Genomic DNA, 17,613 nt, shown 5'->3' with positions numbered 1-17,613 from the left:
GTCAATTTTGCCATTTCTGCCAGTTCCATCATCTTCACAATCCATTCCTCCATTGTAGGCATCTCAATATTTTCCCACTCTTGTGCCTATCATAGTCTCGCTGCAGTTACCATGGAACCAACCATAGGTCTTCCATAGGTCTTTTCTAAGGGGCTGCGCTGTGTGGCTGGACTCCCGTGCGTGACCCGGGCTGGAAAGGGAGTCCCACAGGGAATGACTTTTGCATGGTCAAATGGAGAACTGTATCTAAATCTTGGCAGTCCGGGTTCAAGAGTACACCGTACTGAGGCAAATGCATACGCACTTATCTTAAATTTTAGAGTTTTCCAAAATGGAAAGATGCTAACGCATAATCACAAAAATCAATCAATCTTTGCAAGCTATTCGTGAGAGACAGTGAGCCCCCAATCCTTATTCCTTCAAGCCCCCTTGCTTGAAAGCTCAGTTGTACTTCAAAATTCACACTTCCCAAAATATTTTGGTGTAGTTCACCAATCAGGAAAATAAGGGGGTAATGGAAAAAATGTGCAAAAAATTCAGTTTTTAAATGGTTGACTGGAAACCCCTGATGGACTTTTTGCGTAAAACAGAAAAAAAGTGAACTTATGATTTATGGTTTCGATGATTAGACAGGATAGATTATAGAAAGAAGAGAGTCACACTGTAATCTTACAGCAAGAGGTAAATTTATAATTGTACTTATAACTGCAGTTAAGAAGTTCAGAAGCCACTTTGTATTTTTTCTTTTTTTCTTTTTCTTTTTTCCCTTTCTTGCACTTTTACCTTTCTTTCTGATTTCTTTCTCTTTCTTTTCTTCTTCTTACTTTATATTAGTTTGTATTCGTTTTTATCTTTCTTTTAAAAACTTTTACCTTTTAAAAAAATTCTTCTTTTTAAAATGTAAAAAAATGCTTTCAATGAGAAGAAATTATTTATAGAAACTGCTTAAGTAGAGAAACTTACAAGCAGGTGTTTGGAAAAATGTGAACAAAAATACATACAGATTGTGATTTTAATGTATACACTTACGTTAGCCTTTAGCTGGTTCATAATTTCATCTAACATGTTTTGGCTTTACTTTAGAAGCCAAAAATCAGGATACAAACTTTCCAGATAAATTACTTATAATCAAACAGCCATCTTCAGGAGGAAAGATGGCAAAAGCCATGCCTGAAAACAGTCTGCATATCTGAGGTTTCAAAGCCTTCACCTTCATTCTGAACATGCCCTCCAGATCAAAGAATCATAGACTGGAAAGGGTCATTTAGATCATCAACTCCAACCATCTGTTCAGCATATAAATCAAAATTAAAGCATCCCTGACAGATGGCTGGACAACTTCTGCTTGAACACATCCAACAAGAGGAAACGACCACATCTTTGAGTAATTGGTTCCATTTTCAAGTTGGGCTTACCATTAAGAGATTCAACTGGAATCTTTAGTTCATTATCTGAAAACTACCCTATTCTTTGTTTTACACTTTTAGGCAATGGAGAACAGGTCTTTGTCTTGGCTATACCCTTAAATGAGCTGAAAAATCCATCCCCATCATCTTTTCTCAAGGTGAAGCACCAGCTCCTTCCATCACTTCTTGTAGTGCCGCTGACATTCGATGTTAGGATGGGGTAAGTCATAGAGGATGTCACTTGCTGTCTCCTGCTGATGCAATATTTCCTTCTCAGCTGGACAGCTCCCCTGTGGATTCAGCAGATTTTCCCCATGGATTTGTTGTTTTTCCTGCTGGACAGCTCTCTAGCCTCACCCCTCAAATGGAGAATTCATGCCACATAACTCAGAGAAGGAAAGAGCAGTCCACTTGAAAAAGAAATCAAGAATGAGCTATTGCTTTTATTGGAATAATATATGTTAATATTCTCAAAATGTCAGAAATGTCAGAAATGTCATGCCAAGATGTAGGGATAAAAAAGGTATGTTCTTCTAAAGCCATTATTTTTATGTGAGGACACTTCTTAATATGAATCTGTCTCTGATACCAAAACTGACACTACAGTGGATATTGCAACAAAAGGTTGCAACACGTTCTTGCTCTCTGCTAGATATGCTTTCCTGGGTTGCAACCAACAAGGCTGTTGAACCTACTTTCCTCAAATGCACCAACTCCCTCATTCTGTTGTTCTTATCCAATTGACTATCAGCACTGCATGTGTTGTGTAGACTACCAAACACTGTCCATATACTATTAGAGTGATTTTTTTATTTTGCTCCTTTTCCATTTAAAAGATATTGATAGATATGATCTCTGTCAGAGACCACCCAAGTCTGTTGATTCTGTTTCTCTTGCTGCCATAGTCTGGTATAAAAACCCTACCTCTTCCAACTGGATATGCTATGTACTTTGAAAAGAAAATTAGATTGAATACAGTATTTACCTTTAAAATATTTAAGGGGTCTTAAATTCATTAGGAATATGGTAAAAGAAGCATGTGGATTTTTAATTCTAACCTTTTCTCCTCCTCCTTCCTCTTCTTAGGGTGTGCATCTTAACTTTAGGGCTGTCTTCCATTCAGTTAAGCAAATGATTTGCATTCCCTTTAAAGCAGGGTCCCTCAACCTTAGCAACTTTAAGATGGGTGGACTTCAACTCCCAGAATTCCCCAGCCAGCATGGGGAGTTGGAAAGAGTTAAATTCTCTCATCCCCTCCACTCCGTTCTGAGCTTGCTCTGGTTTCCTTGTGAGTGCTATTTATATTTATATAACAAATCGCATCTCTGTTAATTTTATTTACACTATTATCATCACCTCTAATTTGGCCTTCCAGAGAAACTGAATCAAAATACTGGTTTCCCAGAAACAATATTTGAAAAGCTCTGTTGCACTCAATTTGGACAGCTGAAAGCGAGACCAAAGTTTAGAGTACAGGATGAGGCACAGAATAACACCAAGCACATCATCGTTGAGGGCAAGAGCAAAGAGGAAACAATCACACCAGGCTATTGATTAGGTTAGCTCTTTTCTGCAGCCTGAATATTTGGTTTCTGATGCATTTTTGGAACAGTATATGGTTACTTAAACCACATGTATGCTACAAACTGTCTTCTCAAACTTTACCCTTTGTAATACCTCTACAAAGAACGGTGAAGTTTTCAAAGCAGAAGAAGACAAAAACTGAACTCCTGACCTGCCCCTTTAAACAAATGTTCTAGTTTTCTGAACCTGTAATTGGACCAGGCAGGTTCCATGTGCTTTTTAAAATTATTTTTTATTAAAGAAGTGTTTTACAAGGTAAAACAATACAAATTCAAAGAAAAATGAAAGTAAAGGAAAAGAAAAGTGATAAGTAAACAGAAAAGAAAGAAAAAAGACAAAAAAAAGGAAAAAAGATATAAAGAAGTGGCTTCAGATCTTCTTTACAGCAGTTATAAATGCATTTATATCCTCTCTCTGCAAGGTTACATCATGACTCTCTTCTTTCCATATTTTATCCTTTCTAACCATCATACCCATAAATTGCGAGTTCATTTTTTTCCATTTTCAGCAAAAAGTCCACAAGTGGTTTGCAGTCACTGACAAATGTAGTCACTGTCTTTTCCCTAATCAAACAAGTCAATTTTACCATTTCTGCAAATTCTGTCATCTTCACCAACCATTCCTCCACTGTGGGTATTTCAGACTCTTTCCATCTTTGTGTGTATAATAATCTCACTGCAGTTACCATGTACAAAACAATTGTCCATAAATCTTTTCTAATTGTCTGTCCATTAGTGCCAGCAAGAAAAGTTCTGGTTTCAATTGAATATTAGTCTTTAAAATTCTTTGTAACACCATGTGTATGGTTCCATGTGATTTTAGACCCTGCTCTATAAGACCACCCAGACCATCTTTTAGAGATCGCTTTAAAAGACCACCCTGTTGGACAGCTGAATGACAATGACCTTGTTCATCTTTTATCTAAATCAAAAGATAAGTAACAAGGAATATGGTATTTATGCTTCTTCAAGATAAACAGCCTTAGTAATAAAAGCCAAATAAATCTTTTGCTGTCTAATTTACCCTGATGGAAAGGAAATGGTTTCCATATTTCTTAGCCCCCAGAAAAGAAGAGTTTGAGTTACATGCTCATGGTTGAGATGCATGCTCCGTCTTTAAGTATACTTATGAGGTGTTTATGTGAAGGTCCTGTCTTGATTGTACAATCCACTCCAAAGCAGTCTGCAGCCCTGCTTCCATCCCACTTGTTGATAATTTGAGTTACCATTGTACATTCGTGTACGATGTTTAGAGCCTGAGTCATGCATTCAGTTATTTGTTATGCTAGGAGCCCCATATCTGGGCTGCAGGAATCTGGATTACTACTAGGTGGCTGAAAAGAGATATCTTATGCTGCCAAATATTCCAAGGTGGACTGGATCCACCCAAAGATCCCAAGGAAGCCCACAAGTAGGACATATGGACAGTAAGCTCATCCTGTGCTATTGCCCCAGTACCATCCTCTGATCCTGGAAGTAAACTATAACTAGCATGGCTAATAGTCCCTGATGGCCTTATCCTCCATGGATTTATCTACATTCCTTTTAAAGCTAGCTGAACGAATAACCATCTTTGCATTTTGTGAAAGCAAATTCCATAATTGAATTATGTACCATTTTTTCTACAGAGCTGGAAAATATGGAAGGCACTTGGTGAAATGGCTTTCAATCTTTCCTCCCTCACCTCTGCTATTTTGCTTCCACTTCTGCTGCATCCCCTCAGCTTTTGAACCTTCTCTCCTGATCTGCCAGAATAGGAAAAGTCTGCATAACTCAGTAAACAATCCTGGAAACCAAGACGGTTTGCTGGACCAGCTGGGAACATATTATAGGCCCCTTCAGATTCAACTTTGGTTTTCCCACAATGAAGAGGGGTAGTGTTGTGTAAACTGGCACAACGGGCATCATGACGTCACAGTGCAAGTACGAAAGGAGCAGAGTTTCCATTGCAACCTTGTGATGCCTGTTTAGTCATTTGCTTCCCCCTTGTTCCCCCCCTACAGATACACATCGCTCAAGGGATGGGGCCAGATCCTATGTGACAGCTCAAGGGGATGGAACTGTTTGTATCACATCCCTAGAAAGCTCCTATCGTGGAATTTTTGCTGAAGAAAGGAGTGCAACACTGAGGAGAACCATGTTTATTGCCATGATCGTTGGGTGCCTGCTTTCAAGAAAGAGGGGCCCGAACAATAGAAAGGCAGAGATTCTTATGCACTTGGTGGTGGTGGGGAATCTGAGGGATCTGATTTGCGGGCAAGTTTTTTGAGGAAGAGAGATAGGTGTTAAACAGGGGAAAAGTGTTTTTCTATTGTAAAACAAAAGTCCCACCTCTGTGAAAGACAGCAGGCTAAGGATTCTGTTGCTAACAAGAAGTGGAATTTTGAGATAACCGGGTGCCCATGTTTGATTACGGGGAATGCCTGCCATCTCTCACCTTGTTAACAAAGCATCCTCATTGGGGCTCCCCCCTAGACAAACCTTTAGGCCGGACAGGTGAGAGCTTTCTCCCTGTTTTTCCTGTGGTAGGATTAAAAGGGCTTTTCTTGACAGTGGAAACATGATTGTTCTTGGGTGAGGTCCTATTTTACCTATGCAAGTTTGGGGGGGGGGGGAGCAAGAGTTTGCAGCTTTATTTCATTATTTTTCCATCACCCTACTCATAGGTTATTGGGCAAATTAGAAATATAAATAATTATGATCATAATTGTCTTCAGTCCTTCTCCCCCAGTGCCCATCATAGTTTTAAGACCAGAAGGTGGAGCATGAGTTTATTCTCCTTCCACACCAAATCTATTCAAGATTTTTTTGGGGGGGGGGTGTAAACCAGTGGCCATGTGGCAGCAGTTATTTTCAAGTTAAACATGGGCTCCTAAAGGTAGGCAATGTTTTCTTGGGATGTGCCCAGATAAACCAAATCAGAAGACAGGACTGGCCATATCATTAGGCACTTCATCACCATTTCTTCTGAGCATCCCAAGATGGAGTTGGAACTAGCCCGTTACCTGACTCATTGCAAAGCTGAAGAAGGATTTCTGTCCATATTAAAGTGAGGAATCCACATTTTGCGTGGTCCTAGGCTGGTACATGCCCAAGGCTGGCCCTTTTGATAGGGCAAATAGCTTGCCACAGCTCTTAATTGGCTTTCAACCACAAGAAGGAAGAAATTATGGGACAACACAGGAAAGTTACAAGCAAAGGCCAACTTTATCTGGAGCCCCTGTGAGATTTCAGTTATGAAGCAGATGGAAGCATCATAATTTGAAACTTGCTATGCTTTTTCAAATTTTTCTATCCCGGATCTGGCTTATTCTTCTACTTCTGCACTGCAGAAATTTATAAGATATTATTAGAAATTGAAGATCAGCAAGGAGAACAGAATAGTTCCTTTGAGAAGCTTGCTGTCTGTTGCACTGTAAAACAAATTTCAGTCTTAGAGACATTGAATAAAATGCTATGGTCAGCCTGTCTCATTCACTGATTTTAATGTCACCTTGAGCGCAACAAGAAAAAGACAGAACTAGACAAGTTCCTGGTCTAGGAACATCAGACTCACAAATCTGAAACACGCTTGGTGAAATCTTCTCTTTGGGAAATTCTAGAATCCAGATCTAAAGGCTGTGTGAAAAATGTGCAAAAGAGATAAGTCCTGAAAACCTTTTCTGCAAGCTTTCAGGTGCCAATAGTGCTTGAATGAGAACATGAATGGGCACCCTCCCAGTTTGTGGGTCTATTTGCATCCCCTTCTAGAATCCCTGATGCAGACCACCACTAGTGGTCAATGGCAAACTGCCCTTTTCATTGGAGATGGTGTTTTTTTTAGATTTATGGGCTTTCCAGCTTTTATTTTTACTTCTCCCAGTTTTCACTGAGCCCCATCCATTCACTAAGCCTCCTTCACTCTGAGAACATAATGGCAATGGCAATGACATCATGGTGCTGGAGGACTGTCTTCACTGGAGAAAAAATGCTTAGTTATTAGGAATGAAAAGTTGCCCAACCCTCATTTAAGGACTCCATTTCTGAATATTTCATATCAGTAACTCTATCAAACCCAGGACAATCCTGTATCCTGTAATCACTAGATAATCTTTATGGAACTCAGTGGGGATTCCCTGGTGTCTCTCTTCCATCCAGGCACTGACAAGACCAAGACTTGCTTAGCAAGTCAGCAAGCTGCAACCATGTCTTTCTCCCCAACCTGGTGCCCACCAAATGGGCTGTATTACATCATCCATAATCTTTAGCCACCACCCAAACCCACAGAGGTACATTCTATCCTACTCCTTACTTATCATCTTTTTCTCCCACCTGTCATAGCCAAGTTCTCACTGTTTTTCATGAAGTTGTTTATTGTAATCTTTAACAAAGTAGAAGTACTTCTGCATCAATGGGAGTTGCCCCAGTCCTTGGCCTATAGGTCTTCAGTCTTCTTTCTCATCTCCATGTGTGATAATGTAACACAAAGATTTGTAGTCAATGTTTCCAGCCACATCCATGGGGGCAAGAGAAAACATTTGCTCTACCTAGATAGGAAGAAATGCAGAGGCCAGAGTAAGTATGGGAAATCACAGTCAATCAACCTTTGAAGGCCTTGCAATAAGATCTCCGGGGATTCCTCTCTCCATCAAAGCCCTACATCCTGATCAATGGTGGACAACCCATTGGCCATACAGGGGTCCTCAGCCTTTGTTATAGCTCCTGAGAACACCAAGATAGAGCTATCAAAAGTCAGCAGCAAACTTCCAAAATTTGGTGAGGTGATTAAAAAAAGAAAAGAAAATAGTTATATTAAATAGATCTAATGTAATGATTAAATGACAGCACCTCAGGATTTGAAAACTGAAATTAAAAATTCCACATGTTGCGTCTGAACAGTCACGTATTGTGAAGGATCACCGTTCTGAACCAAATCCTATCAGTTTCAAACACAGATCAATTAATATGTGGGGAGAAAGGTATCTCCTAGCTTTGGTGCTCTTGTGAGAAAAATGTTCTTGCCAAGCGAGGATTTTGACAGAAGGATTATCTTACCTCCTCAACAGAAAACTTGTCTGCTTGAGTTATCAGGAGTTGTTTAAACCTGGAAAGCAAATTTTAAAAGTCAGTGCTGTTAAACACATTGCCCAGATCTCTGGTTTTTGTTATTGGATAGAAGGCCTCCTGGGATAATGGAAAAAAACAATAAGTTGACAGTAGTTCTTGAACTTGGAAGTTCAAGAACTTGGAAGTTCTTGGAAGATATTATTTACATATGTGTTTGGTTTTTAATTCTATTTTTATTGTATTTTATATTGTTTTTATTGTATTTTAATATTTATTCCTGTTTTATTGTGAACTGCCCAGAGTCACTTGTTTGTGAGATGGGCAGTATCTAAATTTGAAATATAAATATAAATAAATAAATAAACTTGAGCGCCAGTTTGGTGTAATAGTTAAGGTACCAGTCTAGAAACTGGGAGGCTGAGATTAAGATACCAGGCTAGTCCCACCTTAGGCACAAAGCCAGCTGGGTGACCTTGGGCCAGTCCCTCCCTCTCAACCCTAGGAAGGAGGCCATGCAAACCACTTTCTTGCCAAGAAAACTGCAGGGTCTTTTCCAGGCAGTCTCCAGGAGTCAGCACTGTTTAGAAGGTGCATGCACACAAAGAGTCCTTGAACTTACTCATCTTTGTTGACATAGCCAGTTCCATTAGGATCAAAGAGTTTGAAGGCAGCTAGGATGGATTCCTCTGGATCAGTACCTACAGAAGATGCAGGTTGCTTAGGAACAGAGAAAACTGCCTTTCTGAGTTCCCCACTGGATGTTGGTGACTCTCAATATTGCTTAAACCAGGAACGTGCACAACGTTTTCCAGATTGGAGGGCACGCTTGGCCAATGAGTGTCATGCCAGAAGCTACATTCTAAAAAATTGGTAACATAAAGCTAAATTTGAGTTCATATTATTTAAACTGAATAAATACAGTCAATATGTTCAGTGTCATGTATTTAATAATTCTCTTCTATCACATTGAAACTGCTTCTGGGAGGTTTCTGGAAGCTGCATCCAAGGCTCTGGGACACTGCTGGCCATCCCACATCCCCAGGAATGTGAATCGTTACTTAACCTGTGTAACGGTATGTGGGAAAGACCTTGGGAGACGGGGTGAGTTCTATATGCAGCTCTCTGGCAGCAAGCATGCTGTGTCCCGAGGTAGCAAAAGCTTTAGTTTCCATCTGCATGAGTGACTGCATGTGAGCACTGTCTGCTATGGAGTATTCACAAAGAGGGCAGCATCTGCTTCACCCCATCTCCCAAGGTCTTTCCAACATACCATTACACCTGGTTACTGAATTAATCCATTTTCTGGGTTTGCACCATACATTGAATTAAAAGTCACTGAAACAGGCTGGTTTTGTGCAACATATTCATCTATCAGTAAATAAAGATGCACTTAACCAAGTTTCATTATTTATTTATTTTGCAGATTTTTGTCCCATGTTTCCTTCAGATTAAAACTAACCAAACTTAGCATGTGGTGTGAATGCATCTGCTAAATTTTCATTAAACCTGGATAAGTACATGGGGCAAATTCAGCCTCTGACTGAACCTCTCTAGGATTTCAAATCATTTTTTTTCCTGGAGATATGTTAGATAAAGCCTGGGATTTTCTGCATGCATAACTGTGTTCTCTGCCAGAGAGCTATAGCTCTCCAAAGAGTGAATCTCTGTGTGGGGAAGATCTTCCCCCTTGTCTTGGGAGAGAAAGGACAGAAGAAGTGAAAGTTCTAAGAAAAAATGGAAATTTGGGAGTGTCAGAACACAAGGCAAATATTGAGCCTAATCTTGATTATTGAACACATTCCAAGGCTGTGATAATGCTAATTTACCATTCAGTTTCTCCCCAAAGAGTGTTAAGAAGACAGTGAAGTTAATTGGTCCTTTCCCTTCCTTCAGCATCTGTTCCAGCTCTTCATCCTTCACATTCATTTTCCCTGTAGAGAGAAAACAGATCCCAGTCAACTTCATTCCTAGCTGGGCACATCACTTTCTATTGTTTGCTTTCTCCAATGGTGAGTCCAAAACCACTTCTAGAGTGGAGTAGGTGTGGAATATTTGGACAGAACAAAGCACAATTCCTTAATGCTTTGGTTTCACTTTTATACCATGAGGAAATGATTCAGACTCCCAACATATGGGGAGAATTTCAGATATGGGGGATTTTGGTAATATCTCAACTTATCAACAGACTTCCAAAAGCCACCCTTTCAGAGAGGACATCATTTGAATATATATTTTCCCTTAAACATCATGGCCTTCAGGACAAGACAATACCAAGTCAAGCCAGCGAACAATTCATATACAACATGTGACAATGTTTCAGTCATATGTTTAGTCATCTTTTTCTTCTGTACATTAAAAATTATAATTTTATAAGCAATACTTAGACATCTCAGGGTCTTGCACCCTAAAATTTAGGGGGCAGATCCAGTCTTAGGACCTTCAGATTTTGTGCCTCTCCTCTAAAGAAAGAATGCCTTCAAACAGAAGACTGCCCTCTGATGGGTCTTCCAATGTCAAATTAAGGGACAGTATATCAGCCATTGCATACATAATAAAAAAGGGAAAGTTCACTCCTCCCTTTTAAAAGTAATGAACTGTTTATTAACAGTAACACCATCCAGAATTGACAACAAGTGCTTAGAGTTCCAAAAATAACACAACCACTACTAGTTCTCCAGATAAGCAAATTCCACCTTTCCTCATCTCCCTCCTCCAGCATACTTCCACTTGAAAGACCACTGCAATTTTTGCATTTTGGTCTAGGGAAGCGTCACCTTGATCTCTGCAAAAGAAGGAATGAAGAGCAGAGAGGAGCAGAACTTAATGCTCTCTTTTTTGAAACAAAAAAGTCTTTTTTGAAACAAAAAAGTCCCTATCATCTCTAGCATGGGAAGAACAAGAGGGTGGGTAATATCTGAAAAAGAAGAGATGAGAAATGTTTCTGTTTGCCTGAGACCTGCAAAGATGTTCCTGGTCAGTGTAAGCAGTATTGAACAAATTAGATGAATAGTCTAGCTGGTATAATTTATCTTCCACTGTTCCAGGGCCTTACTATTATAACTCTTTATGTATTACTATCCATACCATGGATTCACTACACAATGTCCTGGTTGCATCCACGAATTAAGAAGTAGATGAAACATACTATTTGATTCGATACAGTTTCCAAGTTTGGAAAAGATCAGAAACTTATGATATATGCTAGAAATCTGGCAGTCCCATAACAGTGTCGGATTGTTTTCATTCCTATCTGCTAGATCTTTAGTAAAGAAAAAATTCCTGAGCTTGCTCAGACCATAGCTTCATAACCAGAGTAAAGTCGCTCACCAAGTTGACAGTATGTCTCCTTCAAATCAGATTTGCTGATAATTCCATCTCGATTCTGGTCAATGCAACTGAATGCCTTGGGGAATAAGTAATCTCAGTCAGATTCCTCGGGTATAATTATTTAATGTCACTATAAAAAAAATGTGTAGGCTCATACAATACGTCCCCTGCTTTCCATTCTCAGGAATTACATTCTTCAGCTTGGCTGTTTTCTCTCCTGTCATTGTGCTACTTTAAGAGCTTAGAAATCCTTGGCTGTTTTACAGAAGCTGCAAGTGTTATTTTCGCTTCTGTCCTCATTTGCATGCAATATCTTCTGAGTATTACTTTCTAGCCTGCACTGGTAAACTTTGCAAATGGTAAATACCAGTCTGAAAAGTAAAGCTTGGAAAGTACTTCTTTTTTTTAAGTATCCCTGAAAGATGTCCTATATCCTCTCCTTTATTGTTCATATTAATGAGGGAGCTGGCTATAAAACAGGGCAAAACATTTTCCCATTCAGGATAAAAAGTATTGCCTTCACTCTTACTGGCTTTGTGATATCACTATATGGTTAAAATCTGATTATTTCCATGGCACTTGACATCATTATTGATGAACTCCCTCCTTGGCTAGATCAAGTAATCTGCAAGAATAATTCCCTCTTTAAAGGTAACAACAGGTATAGTAATTATAATCATAATTGCAGTAAAGCAGCTGCTGAAATCATATTGAAACAGAATAGAATAAAATGATGCAAGAAATATTTTGAAAAGAGGCATACATTGGGTCTGAGCTGGACACAGTTTTGATTATAAATTCCTTAGGTATGGGGTCCTAGAACTTGCTCACCTCCTTGAACTCCTGGATCTGTGACTGCTCAAACATTGAAAAAACATTGGAAGAACCCCTCTGAGCCCGCTTCGCTGCAGCTTTGCTTCGAGTCCCAGCTTTTCTGCTAGCCTGAAAAAAAAAAAAAAATCTGGCTAGATCAGGGTTTCTCAACCTTGGCAACTTTAAGATGTGTGGACTTCAACTCCCAGAATTGAAGTCCACACATCTTAAAGTTGCCAAGGTTGAGAAACCCTGGGCTAGATCAACAGGGATTCTGCTGCCCTAGGGCCCAGCTAATAAAAACAAGGGGATCTTGTTATTCCCACAGAGCAGCGTTTCTTAAACCTTTTGCTCTAAGGAGCCCTTCCCACTTTTAAAAATTATGCAGCACCCCCAAAACAGCTTTGTTTGCATGGATTATATTTATCAATATTTAACATATTAAAAATTAAAATGGATGATTTCATAAACTATTGATTTATTGACTCGTGTAAACATAACAATGTTAAACCCATTAGAGATAAGCATAAGCAAAATATTTTTCATGGGAAAGTCCTATATTTTTTAACAAATAAAAAAAATAATGAGAAGAATGTCTTTGTTTTAAATGTTTGCAAACATCTTCAATATCTGGCAAATAATGTTGATTTGGAGGACTCCTAAGGTTTTGAGGACCACACGTTAAGAAACACTCCATAGGACAACCAAAACAGGTGAACAAGGCTCCTACAGTTTTTGTACAGCATGAGAGAAACAATGTACATAACATTTCTGACATTCTCAGTTCCCATACCCTCTGTTAGGTTCACTGAACTCACTGGATGGGTCTTCAGAGAGAGAAACCCTACCAACCCCAGAAAAGCCCTTTCTTTGCTTCCATGTAGCCATTCTTTCTAATGGTGTCTCTGAATTCTGAATCAAAGGAAAGGGGCCTGGAGCTTTTCACTGTAAAGATCTGAGTACCAAAATGAAATCGCTTTCAACAAATTAGGATTTTCCCCAGAAGCAGTTAAAGCAGATGTAGTATGCCTTAAAGCATGCAACAATCTTTATTTTGGTTCATCCTGATACAAATAATTACCCATTGTCTCTCTACACTTGCCTTGCTTTTTTAATAGTTGCATCAAGGACTGGATAACAAAGACTATTTTCAACCATCACTGGGATATGAAATCTTTCCAGCATGATTTGAGCATGCATCTTCGCTTAATCCTTTTTTTTTTTTGCATGCATAAATGCCCAACAGTGGCTTGCTTGTTCACTCTTTCCCCACTAAGGACTAAAAAAAAAAAAGAAATGTATATAGGTACACTCAGCTTAAAGTTGGTGTGGCACTGAGAGAGAGAGAGAGGTCCCAGTTTTGTCTTCCAGCAGAGCCGTCCAAAACTCACCACCACAAGGAATTCGCTAGAGCAAGGATGGATATGTCCTACTCACCATCTTGGGCTTCCTCCTGAAGAAGACAGGCAGTCCAGTCAGGGTTGAGGGTAAGTTCAGCCTATATCCCAGAGCTTATCTCTTACTGAGCTAAATTAGGAACTCAGTTTCAGGAGACAGCCAAACTTGGTTGCCTTCTAGCTCTGACACCGTGACAATTGATAAGACCTGGAGAGTAGCATTTTGCAGGCTCCACTGACGGAAAAAGGTGGACTTCCAAGTTGAGCATTCCCTTCTGAACACAGCTTTCCTGGCTGCCCCTAAATGGGTGCTGTATATGCAGACAGTTGAACTTAGTACACTCCTACTTCACCACCATTTTTGCCCATGAAAATATTTAAAGCAAATTTGCTAGAACTCCCATTGTCACTCACTTTGTACCACTGAGATTCCCACCTGGCTGACCAACAGAGAGCAGAAAAACAGTGTTCTAGCCCCCCACCCCCACCCCCACCAATCCTTGGCAAAATAGTTCATTTGGATGTTTTGCCCATAACGAGAGAGAGAGAGCTCACAGACTATCCTTCCTTCCAAGCTTTAAAATCAGGAGACTGAAATTTCTGTTAAAAACAATGTTTAAAATATTACTCTTCCAGGACATTGATAATACAAATTAAAGGAACAACCCCCACTCAACCTTTAGGAGGGAGCTTGCAAACAGATTAACGGAACACCTTCCTGCTTCACCCACCACCCTAATATCTCAAATCAACCTGTCCTCCAGGACTTTTTTGTTTTTCACATGGATGCATCAATGCCTGGAAGATCTGTTTGGAAAGTGCCGGTCCTCCAGGGGACTGACATTCCTAGCTCAGAAATAGCTGGAACAACAAAAAGGCTGTCCGGTCTCTCCTGCAGTGCCCAACAACCAGTTGGGGAAGTTTCTAGAAGCTAGGGGTCATCACCAGCCCCATCATTCAGTCATGGCTGACAGTTTGTATGATAAGATTTGTGTCAGGAAAAGAGGGAAAACACTTTAACAGTTGAGCCACTAAAAACAACCTCAGGCTTCTAGCGGTGACATCATAAGGACGCATCCCTTAAAAATGGTTGGCAAGATGTCTTTGGGTTGCTCTAAGCAGGATGTGATGATAAGCTTTTACTGTCTACTGACCCTACTGAGCTCCTCAAGTGAGCTTATTGCCTTTTCAGTATGACTGAGGATGCTATTCTGTCACCAAACCCACTGCCAAGTCAATCTTCTTTTTATGAATCTTGCCTCTTATGAATCTTTCAGGAGATGGCAGTACTAAGTCAAACCTGTCTCTCCTTGAGAAAGTAAAGCGGTGTCAGACCTGGTTAGCATATGGCTGGGAGATCAGCAGGGCATTACAGGGCTGTAGATTAGGGTGGGAACTCAAAACACCATCCTGGAAGAAGATAGTGACAAGCTACTTCTCTACTGTTGACTAGCAAACAACATGGGTGTTTCCATAGAGTCACCAGGAGTTAAATTCAGCTCAAAGGAGACTTTATTTCTTTATTTCAATCATGGGCAGTAAAACGTCTGGCTAGAAATTTATGGAGTTTGACTGATTATGATTAGGGTCAACTTTTAGCAACCACATAGCTATACTTTCTCCAGGTATATGATCTGTCTCCAGCCTGGCCCTTCAGATCTTCCAATGGTACACCCATCACTGCTGTAATTGGGTCCATCCACCTTGTTGCTGGTTCTCCCCTTCTTCTCTTTCTTTCCATCTTTCCCAGCATTATAGACTTTTCAAGAAAGCTAGGCCTTCATCTAAAGTGCCCGCCTCTATTTTAATGGTTGTCTAGTCCAAGTTAATTTAAATATTTTAAAAAATGGAAGAAGGGAGACTGGAGAAGGTTTGAAGCAGGGGCATCTGTGGGAGGCACCAAAAAACCAAGATGGGCATAACTGCACAATTGAAGGCCTGCCCTTTTCTATGTGCATCAATATTGCACACATCAACAGAAGGGTTGAGTTGCAGTTGCCTGGTTGCACATGCCACCTTGGCCCTAGGAGAATTTCCCATCTCCAGTTAGCAAGCTGATATGTAGGAGACTGCATCAGCTGTTTGCATGTATGAACCTTTTGGGCAAAATAAATGGTGAGAAATAGAGAATGCGACAGGGTTTCACACTACCCATGGTTATCTCTTACCTGGCCTATGATTAGTTAAATGTGTCTCTAATTTTTAAAGACTAGGGAACTTCCTGTCTGTCTCTCTTGATTTCCTCTTAAAGATGTAGTGTAGATAGAAGATATGGCTTTCTCTCCTATGTATTTCTGATTAGGGTACTTTTCAAATATAATGAATGTCTGTTAGCATTCACTGAAGACCTGAATTAAGCCTTTTCATGGCATCCAAGATAACTACATTATGAGCATGTCTCCTTTTCTGAATGGGGCTTGCTGCTGTTAATTAGCTGGTATTCTTCTACCACTCTGCATATGGTCAGGAGCACATCCTCTAAGTAAGATTCCTGCTGAATTCATATTGCCAGCAACATGGATCACCACATCGGTTTCCACAGCTATTGTGAGAATTGCATTTTGTTTTCATTTAAATGATAACACTATGAAATTTATGATTGTAGCATAAACACTGGTGTATGCACATTTTAAGCAATCTTTTTTATCCTCCTTTTCTGTGGATGCATTCTCTGTTCTTTTTCTTTTTTAAAAAAATATTCAGTAATATTAATCACTAGCAATTCACTTTATTGTATTCACATTTTAAAAAATACCCTACAAGTGAATGTTATTAAATTGTTCCCTAGCTTCATCATCATTGTATTATCGAAGGCTTTCACGGCCGGCATATGATGGCTGGTGTGGGACTTCCGGGCTGTGTGGCCGGGGTCTTGAAGTTTTGTTTCCTAACGTTTTGCCAGCACCTGTGACCGGCATCTTCAGAGTGCAGGAGCACAGACAGGAGCAGTTCTCTCTGTGCCCAGGGTGAAGTGACCCTTCTGTGGGTATTTATAGAGATCTGGGGGGAAGGGGGGGATGGGTGTGTGTGGGTGGGGTTGGGTTACTGAGTGGCTGCTTGTTTTGGTGTCAGCATCTGTGTGTATCTTCACACAGGGGGGATTAGGCAGGGTTTTTTCTTCTACTGAATTGTTAACGAGGGGCTGCTGGGGGTGATTAGCAAGTTCATTGTGTGAACTGTTCACATGTCCTGGTGGTTGAGCTGAGTTCGGTGACCTTTTGCAGGCTGTATTTTTCAGGATTGGTAGCCAGGTTTTGTTGATTTTTAGACTCTCCTCTTTTTTATTGAAACTGTGCTGGTGTTTGTGAATCTCAATGGCTTCCCGGTATAGCCTGGTATAGTGGCTGTTGGTGTTGTCCAGTATCTCTGTGTTTTCAAATAGGATTTTGTGTCCAGTGTGCTTGAGAGCATGTTCAGCTACTGCAGATTTTTCTGGTTGCTGTAGTCTGCAGTGTCTTTCGTGTTCTTTTATCCTGGTATGGATGCTGCGTTTTGTGGTCCCGATGTATACTTGCCCGCGACTGCATGGTATGCGGTATACTCCTGCAGCGGTGAGGGGATCCCTTTTGTCTTTTGCTGATTTTAGCACTTCTTGTACTTTTCTGGTGGGTCTGAAGATTGTTTGGAAATTGTGTTTTTCCATCAGTTTTCCCATGCGGTCTGTGACCCCTTTGATATAGGGCAGAAATACTTTGTTGGTGGGTGGCTGTTTTTCTTCTTCAGTTGCATGTTGCTTTCTTGGTTTGATGGCTCTTTTTATTTCATTCTTGGAGTAGCCATTTGCTTGTAGGACCCAATTAAGGTGGTTAAGTTCAGAGTTTAGGAATTGGGTTTCGCAGATCTGATTGGCACGATCCATGAGGGTTTTGATAATGCCTCTTTTCTGACGTGGGTGGTGGTTGGAGTTTTTGTGTAGGTACCAGTCTGTGTGGGTGGGTTTTCTGTAGACTTTGTGTCCTAATTTGAGGTCTGGTTTGCGTATGACCACCGTGTCTAGAAATGGAAGTTGGCCATCCACTTCTTTTTCCATGGTGAATTGTA

At 40.2% G+C, this 17,613-nt stretch overlaps 1 protein-coding gene across 1 annotated transcript; it reads right to left on the bottom strand.

Annotated features, from left to right (window-relative positions):
• Nucleotides 1-7,323: 7,323 nt before the first annotated feature.
• Nucleotides 7,324-13,737, bottom strand: MYL7 (myosin light chain 7). Its single transcript, XM_007420030.4, has 7 exons — nt 13,613-13,737; nt 12,194-12,304; nt 11,363-11,438; nt 9,862-9,966; nt 8,655-8,733; nt 8,024-8,072; nt 7,324-7,515 (listed from the first exon to the last, which is right to left on the bottom strand). Exons 1-7 carry the CDS (start codon nt 13,613-13,615, stop codon nt 7,414-7,416), a joined length of 525 nt encoding a protein of 174 aa, XP_007420092.1. The 5' UTR covers nt 13,616-13,737; the 3' UTR covers nt 7,324-7,413.
• Between the last annotated feature and the right edge of the window lie 3,876 nt (nt 13,738-17,613).

Source organism: Python bivittatus, unplaced genomic scaffold (assembly GCF_059951505.1).
Source record: "Python bivittatus isolate LINGU-HERP-01145 unplaced genomic scaffold, Pbiv_v1 ctg000320_np1212, whole genome shotgun sequence".
Lineage (NCBI taxonomy): Eukaryota > Metazoa > Chordata > Lepidosauria > Squamata > Pythonidae > Python > Python bivittatus.
Note: the sequence above shows the minus strand (reverse complement) of the source record. Positions and strands in the feature narration are given on the sequence as shown.